This window comes from Aspergillus clavatus, genomic scaffold (genome assembly GCF_000002715.2).
Source record: "Aspergillus clavatus NRRL 1 1099423829800 genomic scaffold, whole genome shotgun sequence".
Taxonomy (NCBI): Eukaryota; Fungi; Ascomycota; class Eurotiomycetes; order Eurotiales; family Aspergillaceae; genus Aspergillus; species Aspergillus clavatus.
Window position 1 is genome coordinate 1,122,880 of NW_001517099.1, and position 15,781 is coordinate 1,138,660.

The window sequence follows — 15,781 nt, forward strand, 5'->3', positions numbered from 1 at the left end:
TTTAGCGGATTATGAGCCAAGCTTCCCTTCTGCGGTATCGATTGGCTGGAGATGTGATCAGGTAGTGGCCGCCATCAGAGTTGTGTTGTGCAGAGCGGGAAACCCGCAGCCAACCGTGCCAGGTGGAGAGAGGATTGGAGCAGTTTCATTGGATGATAGGTGGGAAACAGCTCCTTAATTAGCAACAATTAGCCGCTGCGCAAGAAGGGTAAATGCAGGTTAATTACTCTTTATCACATCTGCTGCAGTCTGCAGTCTGCACCAAAAAGTGACTAAACTCTCCCAAGTCCATATCATCTGTCACCCATTCATTGCATTGCATTGCAGCCATTTCCGTATCAATTGCTATTAATATCAAGTTATCATCAAGTCATCAACTCGTGATCCCTGTCCATCACAAGTCTTAATTAGTGAGCAATAATAATACCTGCCCAACAACACCAACAATCCAAGTGGTTGGAGCACCGGAGGATTGTTCACTAACACTCGAAGGATGAAGTGACTTGTGGCTGGTCTGCACACTCGATCTCGAGTCACACCGTCAACCCAATCACGCAAACAATCTTCTTGTACTCACTTACATTGTACATTGTACCCTTAGTAGACTTCTCATTCTTGGTTCTCTTTGTCGTACAGAAGTTGACGGTCTCTCGCCTATCTAACTGGAAGGAAGAGTGACCTCCTATTTCTCGCTTCACACAAAGATAGCCATAGACCAGCTCACTTCCTTCATTTCCGAGCTCATCCTACCTTCGCTCTCAGAGTCCCCCAAGTGTCACCCGCTTGTGAAGTTTCTTATCACATTCCTGCAGCTGCACATCTTCGTTGGAGAACCTTAGCGCAATGCTACGAACGCCAATATACTGGACTGGGCCAATCATAGCGTACAATCCCTAGTTGACGCTGCTGCAGGATCCTGGTCGGACGCACAAGCCAAGTTGTGACATGTACACAGCGCACCGCGGAGTATCTAGTCTACGCATCTCTCGGTTCTCACAAAGTGTTGGACTCAGCAATTCCTGAGCGACAATCATCAAATTCACCTTCGATTCTGTTGGGGAGAAGGAGTACTGTTATATCTACTGCATGTGCTTATGAGAGCTCATCTACTGTAAATTAAGAAGACATTCGAGTATCAACATCGGCCCACCGGAAATAGCCTGATAGTCCCGATAGGTACTTACTATCTCTCTACTCTGTACATACTGACTGTCAAGATCTTCATCTTCATATGCGGCCTGCTGCAACCAAGTCACATTAACACTAACCACGTCCGGTCATTTACCTCTCAACCCCGAAAAATACCTGCTTGACTTCTCAATTATCCTTGATATCACGCATTTCCTCTTCAGTGCGGTTAATCCATTCAGCTGGTTGATATTTATAGCAGAATAGAGTTCGACAGAGGGAAATTGGCGGTTAGTTAACCTGTATTCTGTTGCTTACTCCGTATCTCGGTGTTGGAGCGGACATAGTAATGGTCGTAGGGTGTTTCTCCGCGCATCGGACGATCAGGTTGATAGGCAGAGGATGCAAAAAAAGCCGCATTCTTGTCAGTATCGATGTCCTGGGGCGTCAAGTCTTCAGTCTACGAGACGCTGTATGATTCGCTTTGATCAACCCAACACAGTAGCGAAGGAGACAACTGTTGACAATAACGAATGGATTGATAATCTGCTACGCTCGATCTTCTCGGAGATCAAGATGCTTCGCTTCAATGTAGGGTAGGTTACAATCATAGCTCAAACCTTAGCACTGTGTTGCGGCCGTTGCCTTGCATCCATAATTAGCCATGTGCGATCATCTGCTCTCCAGATGCTTATCCCCTTCCCCCTAGAACGTGAGGATTCTTTCCAGAATCCCCCGTTCGAGGCTCGATCTATGTCGTTAAGCGCCAGAGGGATCCTCAGCGCTTCCTCCATGCTTCGTCCTGGGCCACGATGCTTCTCTGCTTGAATCCCTAAGCGCTCTGATCAGAAGGCAAGTCCCCCGGGCTGAGCATGATCAAATCAGAAGTAACTAGTCCTATTTATGTCGATGCTCATGAGGATATTCCGGATTCTGCTGTTTCAGATGCTGAAATTCATGCTTCATCCGTTGGTTGACCGGTTCTCGATCAGGGTAGAGAAATTGTGGCTGGATCTTTTAATGGCCGGAGGATGACCCGTATCCTGTTGGCTGAGAGCCATACCTCAAGACAGCTTCACACGGTGCCTTCTGAGTTGGAGTCTGGATCTGTTTCGTAGATGTCCAATCTGTGGAATGTTGATCTAAGTATAGGGATGCCCAGCTCACCCAGTACTCCAGAGTCCAGACATCATGCATGAAGGTATCTGGTAAGTAGACTAATATCCTATATATCTTGCTAAGATAAATCCATATCTCGATGGTTCCACCACTGGAAAGATTCGAGAACAATTTTGCTGCGGCCGCTATTGCAGGCGCATCTAACGTCACGTTCTTCCTGGCAAGCAGTAAGCCAGGCATGGGATTGCTTGTCTCGAGTGATCTAGAGTTGTTAATTAGCTTTAGCCTCTTCATCCATCCTTCAATCTCTAGCAGGTTACTTATCGTCAAGCACATAACCCCTCGTCGAGTCAATGGTCAATATATATATATATATATATCATGACGTAAGGTTCTAGATGTTCGCTGCTGTTAGGTTGTTAAGATTCAGAAAGTACATATTGTTGCAGATATCGAGTTAGTAGTACAAATAATTCCCGGGCTCAAACAATTCGATTAGAATCGAATAAATGGCCGTAGATGTTGGATGCTGAAGGAGTGAGATGTTGAGCTGGTGTGTTGCGGGCCTGGAGCCTTGTCACATGCAACAAGTTTAAGGCTTACAGTGGATGACTACTGGACGATCCTCCACTGAATATGCCCTGGATAGCTCCGACTGCCCGCTGTTCCAGCACATCCCCGCCGAATTACAGCTCTCTATCTCTCCCTTGCAGAATTGGATTGCATACGTCTTTAGCATGCTGTAGCATGCTGTTACTGTCGCTATGTTCCGCTTACCGATAGCCCGCGCTCTTGTCCGCAGCGCCCCGGCTACATCTTCATCGTACCCCATACCGCGCATCGCATCCTCTATACTCGAACCCGCCTTCTCACCCGGCCGAACATTCCGACAGCCGTGTCCCCCCTTCACGACGCTCAAGTTCTCAGCAAGAGCCTCATTGTGCTTCCCAAATCGATCCTTCTCCACCTCTGCCACGCTACGATTCGGCAATGCCAGATACCAGCGATTTAATGGCCCAAGGCGTGAGTCGCTTTTACAGCGATTCCTGCGAAACGCGAAGCCATACCACTTTGTCATCATAGGCGTCGTGATCGGCGGCGTGTACACCCACAATGTTGAAACCGTAGAGGTGAGAAAAGCTCCCATCTTCGATTGCTGGTTCAAGGTTACACAGGCCGAATTGCGGTGATCATCGACTTCCGCGATAAGGCTTCGGAACAAGGAGCTCGGAATGCATACGTTGGGCTCTAGTCTTGCGCTTTCCCTGACTCTCTGTCTTGCTTAGATGACCGGTCGCCGGCGGTTCAATTGTATCTCCCACCAGCAGGAGATCAATATGGGCAAAGAGAGCTATGAAGAGGTTCTGAGATCGACTCGAGGAAAGATCCTCCCGGAGAACCATCCGCTTACGATGACGGTGAACCGCGTTCTTCGTAGGTTGATACCCCAGGCACCAATTGAGGATGCCGATTGGAGAGTCCATGTGATCAAGGATGATGACATGGTCAACGCTTTCGTTCTTCCAGGGTATGCAATTCTCACGGTGGTACCCGGTTTTGCGGTCAACCGGCTAACTGCATATATAGCGGGAAAGTCTTCGTCTACACGGGCATCCTACCTATCTGTAAAGATGAAGATGGATTGGCGGCAGTGCTGGGCCACGAAATCGCTCATGTGGTCGCCCATCATCCTGCGGAACGTATGAGTAACAACCTCATCACAGTCGGCTCGGTGTTCCTTATATCCCTGCTCTTTGACATCTCGGGACAGATTCCTTCGCTGCTGCTTAATCTGATGTACAGCTTGCCCAATTCGCGAACGCAAGAGGTAAGCTTTGTGGACGGTCTACTGTATGTTCATAAGTTAATGATTGAACAGGCTGAAGCAGATAACATCGGTTTGAGTATGTCTGATTTGCTAGCCCTGATTCCACAATGCTAACCAACCCAGTGATGATGGCGAAAGCTTGCTTCGATCCAGAAGCTGCTGTTGGACTGTATGCTGATCCCAACGTGATATTTTACGGCAGTACTGTCGACATTAGCCTACAGCACTGACAATATTACAGTTGGGCCCGTATGCAGAAAGCAGAGGAACAATCACCACCTCAATTCCTCTCAACACATCCATCGGTATGCCGTGGTTCATTCCCAACATAGAATTTACTGACATACCTCACAGAGCTACAACCGCATGGAGGCAATCCGAGGATGGTAAGCTTCCTAGCTTGAGCAAACTGCTCTGCAATACTCTAACCATATTGCAGGCTGAACAAGGCCGAGATTCTCTATGAAGATAGTGGATGCAATACTCTCGGCAGCTACAGTAAGCAACTCCCAGGCTCTCTCCTTTATGAATGCCACTTAGCTAAAATGATTATGATAGTGCCTGGCTTCCGCCAAGCTTCCAATGACTACTATGGTTGGTAAGCATGAGTTGACAACAGAAAGACCTTTTTTGTATCGCAGACCATGAATCTGTCTGTAGTCATGAGGTTACGACTATGTAAAACAAGATATGATAATCTCAATTATGCCATAGGAGAGTACTCATTCATAAGTAATATGCGGGCGGGATGCCTTGGTAGACATCCCGAAATGGAAATGCCCTAGCCCCTCCAGATGCAAACTAACCAAACACCCGCCCGCCGCCAGACCGTCTCGAAAGCTCCATCAAAAAATCCCAGAACAGCAAGCAGCTTGTCCAACAGCACTTCTTTGTCTTCTTCTTCCCTTCTTATCTACCTTTTTGTCCTGAGGGGTAGTTTCAGTCATCATGTCGCTGTCTATGCCTGGACCTAGCCAGGCGGGTCTTTTCAAGCCCGGATATCAGAGGTAAGCGAGTTCGATTTGTGGACGTCCCATGAAACGGGTGCGCATGACGAATCAAAAGGGGAAATGAAGATTCTGGGATTATATCAAGTGTCTCGTACGGGCTCCTGTAACTAATTGACGGGCATTATAGTCACGACGCAGAAGATGGCGCCGTCATCCGTAACATCGAGGCCTGCCAGGCCATCTCCAAGACGGTCCAGACGTCGCTTGGTCCCTACGGCCGCAACAAGATCGTGATCAACCACCTGCAGAAAATGGTCCTGACGTCGGACGCCGCTACCATTCTCCGCGAGCTGGATGTCGTGCACCCTGCCGCTAAGCTCCTTGTCATGGCCAGTCAGCAGCAGGATGCGGAGGTGGGCGATGGTACTAACCTGGTGATCATCCTGGCGGGAGAGTTGTTGAAGAAGGCCGAGGAATTGCTGCGGATGGGATTGAAGACTAGTGATATTACCCAGGGTTACGAGAAGGCACAGAATTATGCTTTGAAGGTACTAGAAGGTGAGAGAGTTGATTTATCCATTCCTCGCCGCATGCTCAGGGGCTATACATCGATTGTCTCCTTGCGGGTGCGTGCCTTCATTTACTGATCATATTCCGATTGTTTCAGAACTCGAGGTCGATCGCTTGAAGGAAATGCGCTCTCAGACGGAACTCAGCAAGGCTCTCCGTACAGTGGTCGCGAGCAAACAGTCCGGAACAGAGGACCTCTTGGCATCATTAGTCGCGGAGGCAGTTCTCGCCGTTCTACCCAAGAACCCCGTCAACTTTAATGTCGATAACGTCCGTGTGGTGAAGATCATGGGTGGTAGCTTGGAACAATCGCGCGTGATCAAGGGTATGGTCTTCGGCAGAGAGCCGGATGGTACCATCAAGAAGGCCCGCAAGGCCAAGGTCGGCGTGTTCAGCTGCCCCATTGATATCTCCCAGACCGAAACCAAGGGCACTGTGCTCTTGAAGAACGCTCAAGAGATGCTCGACTTCTCGAAGGGCGAGGAGGACCGCCTGGAGGCCGCTATCAAGGAGCTCTATGACTCCGGCCTTCGCGTTGTCGTTGCTGGCTCCTCTGTCGGTGATCTGGCTTTGCACTACCTCAACCGGTTCAACATCCTCGTGATCAAGATTCTCTCTAAATTCGAGCTGCGCCGGCTGTGCCGTGTTGTCGGTGCTACGCCGCTTGCTCGTCTGGGTGCCCCGATGCCCGACGAGATGGGTAGCGTTGATATCGTTGAGACTACGGAGATTGGAGGTGACCGCGTGACCGTTTTCCGCCAAGAAGATGCCAACACCGTCACCCGGACCGCTACTATCGTCCTGCGTGGAGCGACTCAAAACCACCTCGACGACGTCGAGCGTGCCATCGACGACGGTGTCAATGCCGTCAAGGCCATCACCAAAGACCCCCGTCTTGTTCCTGGCGCTGGCGCTACTGAGATCCAGCTCGTGGAGAAGATCTCTGCGTTTGCTGACAAGACCCCGGGGTTGCCGCAGTACGCCATTCGCAAGTACGCTGAAGCCTTTGAGGTCATCCCCCGTACTCTTGCGGAATCCGCCGGCTTAGATGCCACCGAGGTTCTCTCTCGTCTCTACACAGCTCACCACCGCACAAACACAGGTGCCGAGTCGGAGGAGGAATCGGAAGAAGGCAGCTCTGAGGAGGAAGAGCCCTACTGGACTACCGGTGTTGATCTGGAGGCCGGCTCCTCGACCGGCACTTTGGATGCCGTCGACGAAGGCATTCTGGATCTGATGGCATCTAAGAGCTGGGCTATCCGCCTCGCTAGCGAGTCTGCCCGGACAGTTCTCAGTGTTGATCAGATCATTGTTGCCCGACAGGCAGGCGGACCCAAGCCGCCGGGTCCCAACCCCAACTGGGATGAGGATTAAATGTTGCAGTAATATGACGAATGCTTTGTTTATAATGGGATCATATTGCAGAATGCCATTAGAGACACGATCTTATGAAAAGTCCATTGATTGAAGTTTTAGGAGAGTGTGTATTGAGGTCTGCGAGAGCTGGCGGTAATCCTACTGATATGAACTCGGTCGAAACCAAATTTGATAAAACCATAATCATCTATATTCAGAATTATCATGTCTGCTCGATATTTTTTTTCTTCTTCTTCTTTTCTTCTAAGTACATTATCAGTTATAGAGAGACGTGCTCTTGTCGTTATCGTATCCATCATCAAGGAGGTGTATCACGTGATGAGTCTGGATTTTCCGGGCCGAAGCTCGACTTTCTTTTTCATGAGCATCGGTTGATCGCGTTTATCAAGGCATTCCACCGTCCCTGTCCATCTCGCTCCCCTCCGTCCGTCCCATTTCGACAGTCAATCTCGCGGTTCATAATGTCGCTCTCTTCGCAGATTGCAGCTCGCTGCTGCAGATACCTTGCCCGGCCCTCCGTTCGCATTTCTTCCACCACATATCTGACCCAGCGGACACCCAGCCGGAGGTGGCAGACGACCGAAGCGCAGGCTGCTGCTCCTGCCAACCCCAAGATTACCCAGATTGTCGACCAGATCAGCCAATTGACGCTTCTGGAGACGGCGGATCTTGTTGCCAGCTTGAAGGTTTGTGATGTCCCTTATATGAAAGAACTCCCGGTGCATGTCGCACATCAGTTCACCATCCTTTTTTGTCACAACTCGACAATTGTTGATTGAGGACTGCTGCGAGCATGACAGTGATTTGAAAAGTGGCTTCAATACTGACGATTGGCTTTTTTTTTGCAGTCCCGCCTGAACATCCCCGACCTCCCCATGGGCGGTTTCGCCATGGCTGCCGGCCCTGGAGCCGGTGCCGCTGCCCCCGTTGAAGAAGAAGAGGCCGCCCCCGCCGTTCAGGAAAAGACTCTTTTCAACCTGAAGCTTGAGGCCGTGGACGCCGCCTCCAAAGCCAAGGTCATCAAGGAGATCAAGGGTCTGCTCGGCCTCTCCCTCGTTGACAGCAAGAAGTTCGTCGAGTCGGTACCCAAGGTCATGAAGGAGTCGGTTCCCAAGGAAGAGGCCGAGAAGATCATCGAGACCCTCAAGGCCGTCGGCGGCAAAGTCATCATGGAGTAAATCAACCGATGGGGGTCGGTTTGTCTGTGTCAGATGGAATATTTCTTGCTTTAAATTCAGGCCAGACCATTTCCTCTTTTCTCTTCTATCTGCTCTGGTGAATGAGTGATAGCGGAAGGAGGGACTTGTAACGGATCTGTACGCTGTTGGTTGGACTGCATCATCCTGCTGGAGTTTATGTCTCGCGCCCCGCCTCTTCTTTGTGTGTTTTATTCCTCCGTCATATATCTCCACAAGGTTTTCTGATTCAGCTGGAAAGCGGGAAAAAGGCGGCAAATGTACATTATCAACTGTTTGATTTGGACAATCTGGATACAAGATGGAAGGACAGTTTCTCTTTCTCGTCGGTCCTGTATGTTGACTATGAGCCTATGCGTTGTTGTCTTAGATACCGGCGATAGATGGGATTCTTAAATGTATTATTATTGCTGTATAGGCTGGGGAAATCTCCCTCATTCCACATTATCTGTCAATATTCACTTTTCCCACGAGTAAGTCGCACGCCTGATACTCTCCTCCTTCCGTTTCTCACCTCCATCTTCATCTTCAATATCAGCATCCACATCAACACACCGTCAGACAAGCAAAGTAGTAGGTGTTTTCCCACTGGAGCTGCATCATTCGAGACCGCTCGAACGCATTTGGCACTGAGCAGGAAGCAGGTGGCAAAGATTACTTCCTGAAGGGCGAACTATTGGCATTTACTTCGATCTTCTGCCGTTAGATGAGAAAGACCGATATATGGCCAAGCCAATATACAAGAAAGGGATTCCTGATAGTACGGCTTCTTTTTTCTTCACTCAACTCCGCTCCCCTCACATCAGTTGTTCCAAAGTATTATGCGAATGTTTACAAAAACCCAAGGGCCACGATCGTGGCCTCCATTTGCGGGAATTCTCCATTCTGGGATGACATCCATTGCAGGTCCTTCTAGGAGGGGGCTAACGGCTTTTGTTGTTTGACTTGCGCGGGTGTCGAACATTCGGGCCAGTAGTGCCTATACTTTGTACTCGCTTGTTTGGGTGTTCAGTGCCGTCTATAGTAGAGGAAGGGTGCAGGTGTGGTTCTCTACGGAGTTTCTGGGTAGTCTTGTATATAAAACAAACTATTTAGGCACTAATACAAGCAGTTAGTTGGTTAAACTGCTTCTTTGGCATAAAAGCAAGTTTTAGCTATGGTCGAATCTTCTCCTTAAACTATATATCTACTTCAATTACTCTTCTTCTTCCTTCTGCCCGTGCGATAGTAGTATACTTCCGGGGTTCTAGAGCGCGCCGGGTATCGCAACATTGGCAGAGCTCCAAATTTCTTCTCTCCGCCATATCTCCAAATCATCAACTCTTCCGCAGACTGAAACCCATCTTCTACCATGTCGGTTCCACGAACGTCCAATTCTCTTCGCACTTGGTCAAGGCCTTTTCGCCAGCCTACCCTCTCACCCCCCACTTATTGCATATCAACACACGCCCGTGTCTCCGACCATCGCTCCCCTCACATCCGCAACTACAAGGCCGTCCCCTCACAAACAACCAGGTCATTTCAAACCTCAACCTCCCGCTATGCCGCTCGATCTCCAGCGGTCCGCCGGGCCCAGGACCGAGCTCAGGCTCAACGAAGTCGACCCGTATACTCGAGCGATGCGATGTGGACTCTCCCCGCACACGGCGACCAAGCAGCGCGACTCAGGTACTTGAACGCCAACGGCCCGCTCGTATGGATGCAGGCGCTGAGCGAAGGGTTTCTGGATAAAAATATCGCCCAGAAGACTTTCATGGAGATTGCGAGGAAGTTGCTAGACAGAGCCTACAAGCAGCCCCCTTCCGGGGCCGCGATCCAGGAAATCTCTCCAGGTGAGATTCTATCCCATCCAGCTTTCACCCACATGGGATATTCCCTGAGAGGAGAGAAAGCAGCTAGCTAACCGCCCTCTCAACAGACGTCGACCTCGTCTTCCAAATCGGCTACATCGTCTCCGCCGGCGACCCAACCTTCAAGGAATGGGTCCTCGCCTCCTCCACCCGCGCCGGCGCTCGCATCCCAACCCTCATGACCGCCTCCCGCTACCTCAGACAAACCGGCGACGTCGCGCCGGTCCGCACCCCGGTCCTCGAGAATGTCGAAACCCTCGCCCTACACGACCGCGATCCACGCGCCATGGTCGTGCACGCCCGGGTCCTCGGCCGCCGCGGCCGGTACACAGAGGCAACCGCGCTCATCGAGCAGGTCATGCGCACCATCCGGCCCAGCAAGACCCCCGAATCCGGCGACGGCGGGTTCGCAATGGCCAACATTGAGGCGCCGTGGGCGGTGTACGCGTGGCTGAAGGAGAAGACGGGCGATCTGGCTGGCCGCGAGGAGGTCGTGCGGGTCGCCGCGCGCAAGTACCTCGACCCCAAGGCGCTGGTCGAATATGCGGCCATTTGCATGCGGCGCGGGGATCTGAAGACGTACGAGGAATGCATGAGCCAGGCCGCGACGGCGGGCAACGCCGACGCGTGCCGCAAACTCGCCAACTTCTACTATCTCACCTCGCTGGGCCGGTACCCGCGACGTGGCACCAAGGAGACTGTGTCGTCCGCCGAGGCAACGACGCCCGCAGAAGAGGACAAGCCTCGGGGTCTCTGGTCTTCTATCACCGCATTGTTCGGACCCCAGTCGCACAAGGAATACCGCAAACTAGCTCTGGAATGGTACGAGCTGGCCTTCAGCCACGGCAACCTCGCCGCGGCCTTGATCCTCTCCGTGATCCTGCGGGAAGACGGCAGTGCCAGCCGCGGGCTGCATTTCCTCCAGCAGATTGAGAAATCGCCCGAGCTTGGGCCCCTCGCTCAGAAGATCAAGTCGGGCTGGGACGGTCAGCGTTATGCAGTCGATATACCTGCTGAAATGCTCGATGTTTGATCTATCGCTTTTCTCGTAAGGCTCTTTTCTTCATATCTATATACGCTGTTGATACCCATACATAAAGTATATTGTTTCTGGTGTTGCTCTCTGCGTGCGTTGTTGTTCACCGGTCAGCTCAATTGTTCGTACCTCTTCGTATACAGGTCGCTATTAGCAGTAGCAAAACAATTAAGGTTAAATAAATGCTCAGGAAGGTGGTCTGCCATCGAATGCCTTGGTGCATCTCTGCCACCAGTTTACCAAAAGAGTGTGATTTGTATACCATCGCAAGGATTACTATAGAACAAAAGCTATCATTGACCGAAGAAAAAAAAAAAAGTCATTTGTAAGTGGTCAATTATCATAACAACTGACATACTTCTCATAAATTCGTTAATGCACGCTTTTTGAGCGGAAATGGTATATAGCTAGTCCCACAAAGTGGTGGAAGCAGGAATCCGACGCCCAAAAAAACTCCATCTTGCACCATATGTCCAACCGAAACCTGTATCATTGATTTTGGTTTCGCAAGGCCAACGTTCTGACGTAACTCATCTCCTTCTTCCCTTCCCCTTCCCCTTCCCCCTGGTTTTGAGTTCCACGACCCCGAGCTCTTTCAGGGCCTCAGTGAGAGGCGACGAATCTCTCATTCCCGGAAAGTCCTTCGCCGAGTATACTCGGAACGGGTCTGACCATACTTCTGCGAGAATGGGCATGGATTGCCCCGTGTCCTCTACAAGCCCCCAGTTCATCAGCCGGAACTGGAACCGATAGACACCGGCGGTCCGAATTGAAAGATCAGGAAAGACAAAGAAAGTAGCAGGAATCCGCCCTTGAGCTGACTCAAATCCGGTGGTGGAGCTGGATCTTCTCTCGATTTTCAAATCCGGAGTAGTGGGATGAAGAGGTGCCGTCTCGGAGTCTGGGTCTGCGTCAACGTAGAAGGGGGAGACAAAAGCCTTCCCCGAAAGCAACGGTGTCGATTGGCCTGGAGCGTTTTCCTCGGCTCGTTGTGTGACAGAGCGTTCTTCTCGGTTGGGGCCTGTTCCATCCGCTTCAGGCGACCCTGGCCAAGAGTGACCCGTCACCGGGAGAAGAAGACAGCCCACAGTCAGCCGGGGATCTTGGAGAATGTCTAGATCGACTTGAGATCGTGCATTGAAGTCCGTAAGCAATATCTGTACAATTGGCGGCGGATCAACAGGCCGCCTGTCTCTATCGCCAGCACCGCAAGCTCGAGCTGCTATGGGCTGCTGTCGAATATATAAATGGTATCGCGAGGAGGCTGACGCCCGCCTTGGAGGAGGCGAGGGCTCCGGGGAGTGGTGGAGCAATTTGTCGAACCCCAGGGGTATACCTGGAGGGCCCTGGCGTTGGGTCTTTGGAAGCTGGGGCTTTGACAGATTGGAACTGCCTTTTGGCGTCGTGGAGTTGCTACCAGGAACTTCGGGATGAACAGGACTAGGCAAGGCCGTAGAGCTACTAGACCAACCAAAGATACATTGTTAGAGAATACTGATTACTTGTTCAGTTTCAAACTGCTTTCTTTCCAGCTTCGGGTACAGGAGCCAATGACTTACCGAGACCCTGCCTCGTTTGTATACGCGCCAGGGCCAATAGAACTGCGCCCATGGCCGCGACTCGAAGATCCATAGTGTGGGAGGTGGAAATTTTCTGCGTTCCTAGGCTGACCGCTTCGTCGCACTCTGATTTGAGGCAGGGGCTCCGCATTGATAGGGGTCGGACTATCCTTCTGGTCTGCACCCCTCGGGTGGCCGCTTCGTCGCACGTTCAACTGGCTCATGGAGCCAGCATGGGAAGAGTTAATCCCATATCTCTGCTCTGTGCCGCTATTCCAGGGTTGTGCAGCCAAGTTGAACCGGAAGTCGGCAGCAGTGGGAACAACTGCTGGGTCAATTCCCTGGCTGCCTGAGAAGAAAAAACGAGCCAGTGGGCGTCGACTCAAGGCTCAAGGGGGTTGAACTTCTGAAACCCAGTTGCAAGTTGGAAAGGCTGCAGTCAACGATGGATCATGGAGCAGACAGAAGCGATCTTAGTGTAACCGGTACGTCGGATGCCACGTACGGGATATTGATTGATTGGTCATGCAAACACAGACGTCTCTCCACAAAAATCTATGGTTTCCTCGCGATCCCAAGCTGCAGAAATGCTCGGAGCCCTGGTGATCGATTGATATATCAGGATCCAGGAAGAGTTGGTCGTGCACACTGCCCATCAATATCGAATGTGGATGTCTCCGACAGAACTAGCGAGTAGCGGTCGGGAAATCCGTCAATCTCGGTCTGATCTTACTCGTAGTTGAGTAGCCGGGTCGCTGATCATTGAGCAATAGTCGATGCGGAAGTTGCGAACAGAATTCCCTGCACTCCGATGCGTGTTATCAAATCAAAATGTAGCAATATCCCGAGTAAATCCTATCAGTCTACTGAAAGGCGCCTCAAGGGTTGTCTCAGTCCAGCGGAGAGTCTGGTTCTCATCAGTGCATTTGTCGCGGAACCGACAGCTGATGAGTGTCCGGACAAGAATATCCAATGGGTTAGATGCTAGGCGCATGGTTAGTTCTATAAACAGTCATTCTGTCAAATCATCATGCAGCGGATGATTCGAAATGCCAGAACTACGTTCCTGTGTTCCCAGCACGGACCATTGAGGGTCTTAGAGGATCGAATCATTGTGCCACAAATTGAGGATAACGACAGTCAAGACGAGCTTGACTGATCTCCCCACAGCCGCGAAAACCTGGAAATCAGTCTGGCAGATCCCAGAGGGGTGGCAAGGTGTTCTTCGGAGTGTGTCCACTTAGCCAAGCCGCAAGAGCAAGGTTGATGCGAGTAACCTTGAATTGTCCTGGAGCAAGTCAATAGTGTTAACTCTGTGATCCCCAGTCCAAGCATTGACACAGTCAGAGTAGTAGGTTATCGCTCTGTCATCAGTGCCATCTTCCACCCCCCCAGCAGAACAACATGCATGATATGAGAGCTTTTCAGACGAAATAGATCATCTCCATCTTTGTTCCTTTGCATCAACTGGTCAGACCCTGTAATTGACAAGGCAGATCTTGTAGAGGCGGTGCTGGGAGTGATCATTTCCACCATATTTTTTCTGTCCCTCACATGTGTCCCTGTTCCTTGGTCTAGGGGATGTATGTAATGTAAGCGAACTAATTCATGCAAGGTTGCCTTGTCTGATAAAAAAGGTTGATAAGTCACATCTTTGGCTCAGTCCAAGTTCATTCGACGATTTTCACGATTGTATCTGCTAATGTTCGACGGCGCAACTGCAATACTCCGTAGTCCGTAGGTAGCAAAAATTACCAGTCCCCATGATATCCTGGTGCTTTTGACCACAGCGAGATCGGCGGCGGTGAACAATTGCATCACCACGATGATTTTCCGTCCTCGAAGATTAAGATGTAGAATACATTTGCAGTTTTGCACACTATGCAGTATGTGATTGAGAAAATCTTACTGCACTCGAGGATGTAGAATATCTCCATCGTGTTCACAGCTTCATGGACTTTTGCGAAGCTTGGGTAACCTTGGGTCCTAGTTTCGCAGATCCGCTGCGATGTATCTAGATAGATTGTGTTATAATCTGATCAACGTAAGGTCGAGGACTCAGGCGACAATTGGCGTTCAGTAAGGACTGTAAAAACCCTAGAGGGAAACCTGGGTCTTTTCGGATCGGCACGGCGAATACTGTCGTCCTCACTTCAAGCCGGTCTTGTAGAACGATATTCAGCTGATAGAGACATACCGCAGGATGCTTCAATGTACTCCGTAGTGCGCCACGATTTGCCGATGCTTGAGCTTAGGGGGTTTTTTGGGCTCGACGACACCCTGCGCCTCGAGCAAACAGCGAGTCAATCCCATTCGATAGGGTATGTAAGGGAATCTCATTTGATCGTCGCCGTTGGATGCAGTCCGTCGATGGATTTGAGTAATTAATTGTGATGATTCAATTTGGCGATCAAGTGAACGAAGAGATGACTGGATGGCGTCGATCTTCATCTCGAAATAGAGTCGATAGCACTGTATCACCGGCTCACTATCACTTCGCTATTGAATTGAATCACCTTATTGGGAATATATATTCACTTCTCTGGAAGAGGCGTAGTCGATAGGTCAGCGTGTTCCTTACTGCAGTTCCAGGAAGGTGAGTTGTGAAGACAAAGCAGAAGAAAGGGGTTCCAACTTCGCCTCGTGGGTGGCCCAAAACGGAAATAGCCTCATAGCAGGCTGCATTGAAGAACCGACCTTCCAGCAATCAAGTAGACAGCCTCCGGGGGCCAACCCAAGGGCTCGGAAAATATTTCTTATATATCTCTTTTGAATGCCTTGGCAGATCGTGGTACTCATGGTGAGTTGCGGGGCACGTTTTTAAAGAGTCTACGGTTCTTCCATGGACGTTCTTAAATGCTCACAACCTCTCTTTCAATAGGAATCGGTGTAGATAGTTGCATCCCTCTCTACTGAATTTCCTGCTGAATTCTACGAACTAGATAGAAGATGAGGATACGAATCGAGGATCGTGATCAGCCAACCCGAAAGCTCAGGATAGAGCATCTACAAACAGCGATCAAGTCTCATCACAAAAGTGAACTAGTGATTCGGGGTTTCACATGAGCCACTCCAAATTGCGTTGCTGGCATGGACTGTTTGCCCTGAATCTCGTGGATCACCATGCAGGAAGACCCAAACAGGAAAAAGAGAACCATACAGACGGGA

General features: G+C 50.5%; 5 protein-coding genes across 5 annotated transcripts, besides 1 other annotated feature; 4 read left to right on the forward strand and 1 right to left on the reverse strand.

Annotated features, from left to right (window-relative positions):
* Nucleotides 1–2,607: 2,607 nt before the first annotated feature.
* Nucleotides 2,608–2,627: a microsatellite.
* Nucleotides 2,628–3,011: 384 nt separating this feature from the next.
* On the forward strand, nucleotides 3,012–4,677 carry ACLA_048980 (M48 family metallopeptidase; the record flags this gene model as incomplete). The annotated part of the gene is made up of 9 exons (XM_001271851.1): nucleotides 3,012–3,377; nucleotides 3,534–3,775; nucleotides 3,835–4,075; nucleotides 4,127–4,151; nucleotides 4,199–4,244; nucleotides 4,317–4,380; nucleotides 4,430–4,461; nucleotides 4,515–4,573; nucleotides 4,634–4,677. The coding sequence occupies 9 exons, from the start codon at nucleotides 3,012–3,014 to the stop codon at nucleotides 4,675–4,677; spliced, it is 1,119 nt and encodes a 372-aa protein (XP_001271852.1).
* Nucleotides 4,678–5,023: 346 nt separating this feature from the next.
* ACLA_048990 (chaperonin-containing T-complex subunit CCT8) lies at nucleotides 5,024–6,969 on the forward strand (the record flags this gene model as incomplete). The annotated part of the gene is made up of 3 exons (XM_001271852.1): nucleotides 5,024–5,082; nucleotides 5,213–5,583; nucleotides 5,693–6,969. 3 exons carry the CDS (start codon nucleotides 5,024–5,026, stop codon nucleotides 6,967–6,969), a joined length of 1,707 nt encoding a protein of 568 aa, XP_001271853.1.
* A 464-nt stretch (nucleotides 6,970–7,433) lies between these two features.
* Nucleotides 7,434–8,150, forward strand: ACLA_049000 (mitochondrial 54S ribosomal protein bL12m; the record flags this gene model as incomplete). The annotated part of the gene is made up of 2 exons (XM_001271853.1): nucleotides 7,434–7,658; nucleotides 7,821–8,150. The coding sequence occupies 2 exons, from the start codon at nucleotides 7,434–7,436 to the stop codon at nucleotides 8,148–8,150; spliced, it is 555 nt and encodes a 184-aa protein (XP_001271854.1).
* A 1,369-nt stretch (nucleotides 8,151–9,519) lies between these two features.
* Nucleotides 9,520–11,051, forward strand: ACLA_049010 (uncharacterized protein; the record flags this gene model as incomplete). Its single annotated transcript, XM_001271854.1, has 2 exons — nucleotides 9,520–10,000; nucleotides 10,087–11,051. The coding sequence occupies 2 exons, from the start codon at nucleotides 9,520–9,522 to the stop codon at nucleotides 11,049–11,051; spliced, it is 1,446 nt and encodes a 481-aa protein (XP_001271855.1).
* A 533-nt stretch (nucleotides 11,052–11,584) lies between these two features.
* Nucleotides 11,585–13,269, reverse strand: ACLA_049020 (velvet factor family protein; the record flags this gene model as incomplete). The annotated part of the gene is made up of 3 exons (XM_001271855.1): nucleotides 11,585–12,512; nucleotides 12,614–12,962; nucleotides 13,119–13,269. 3 exons carry the CDS (start codon nucleotides 13,267–13,269, stop codon nucleotides 11,585–11,587), a joined length of 1,428 nt encoding a protein of 475 aa, XP_001271856.1.
* Nucleotides 13,270–15,781: the final 2,512 nt, after the last annotated feature.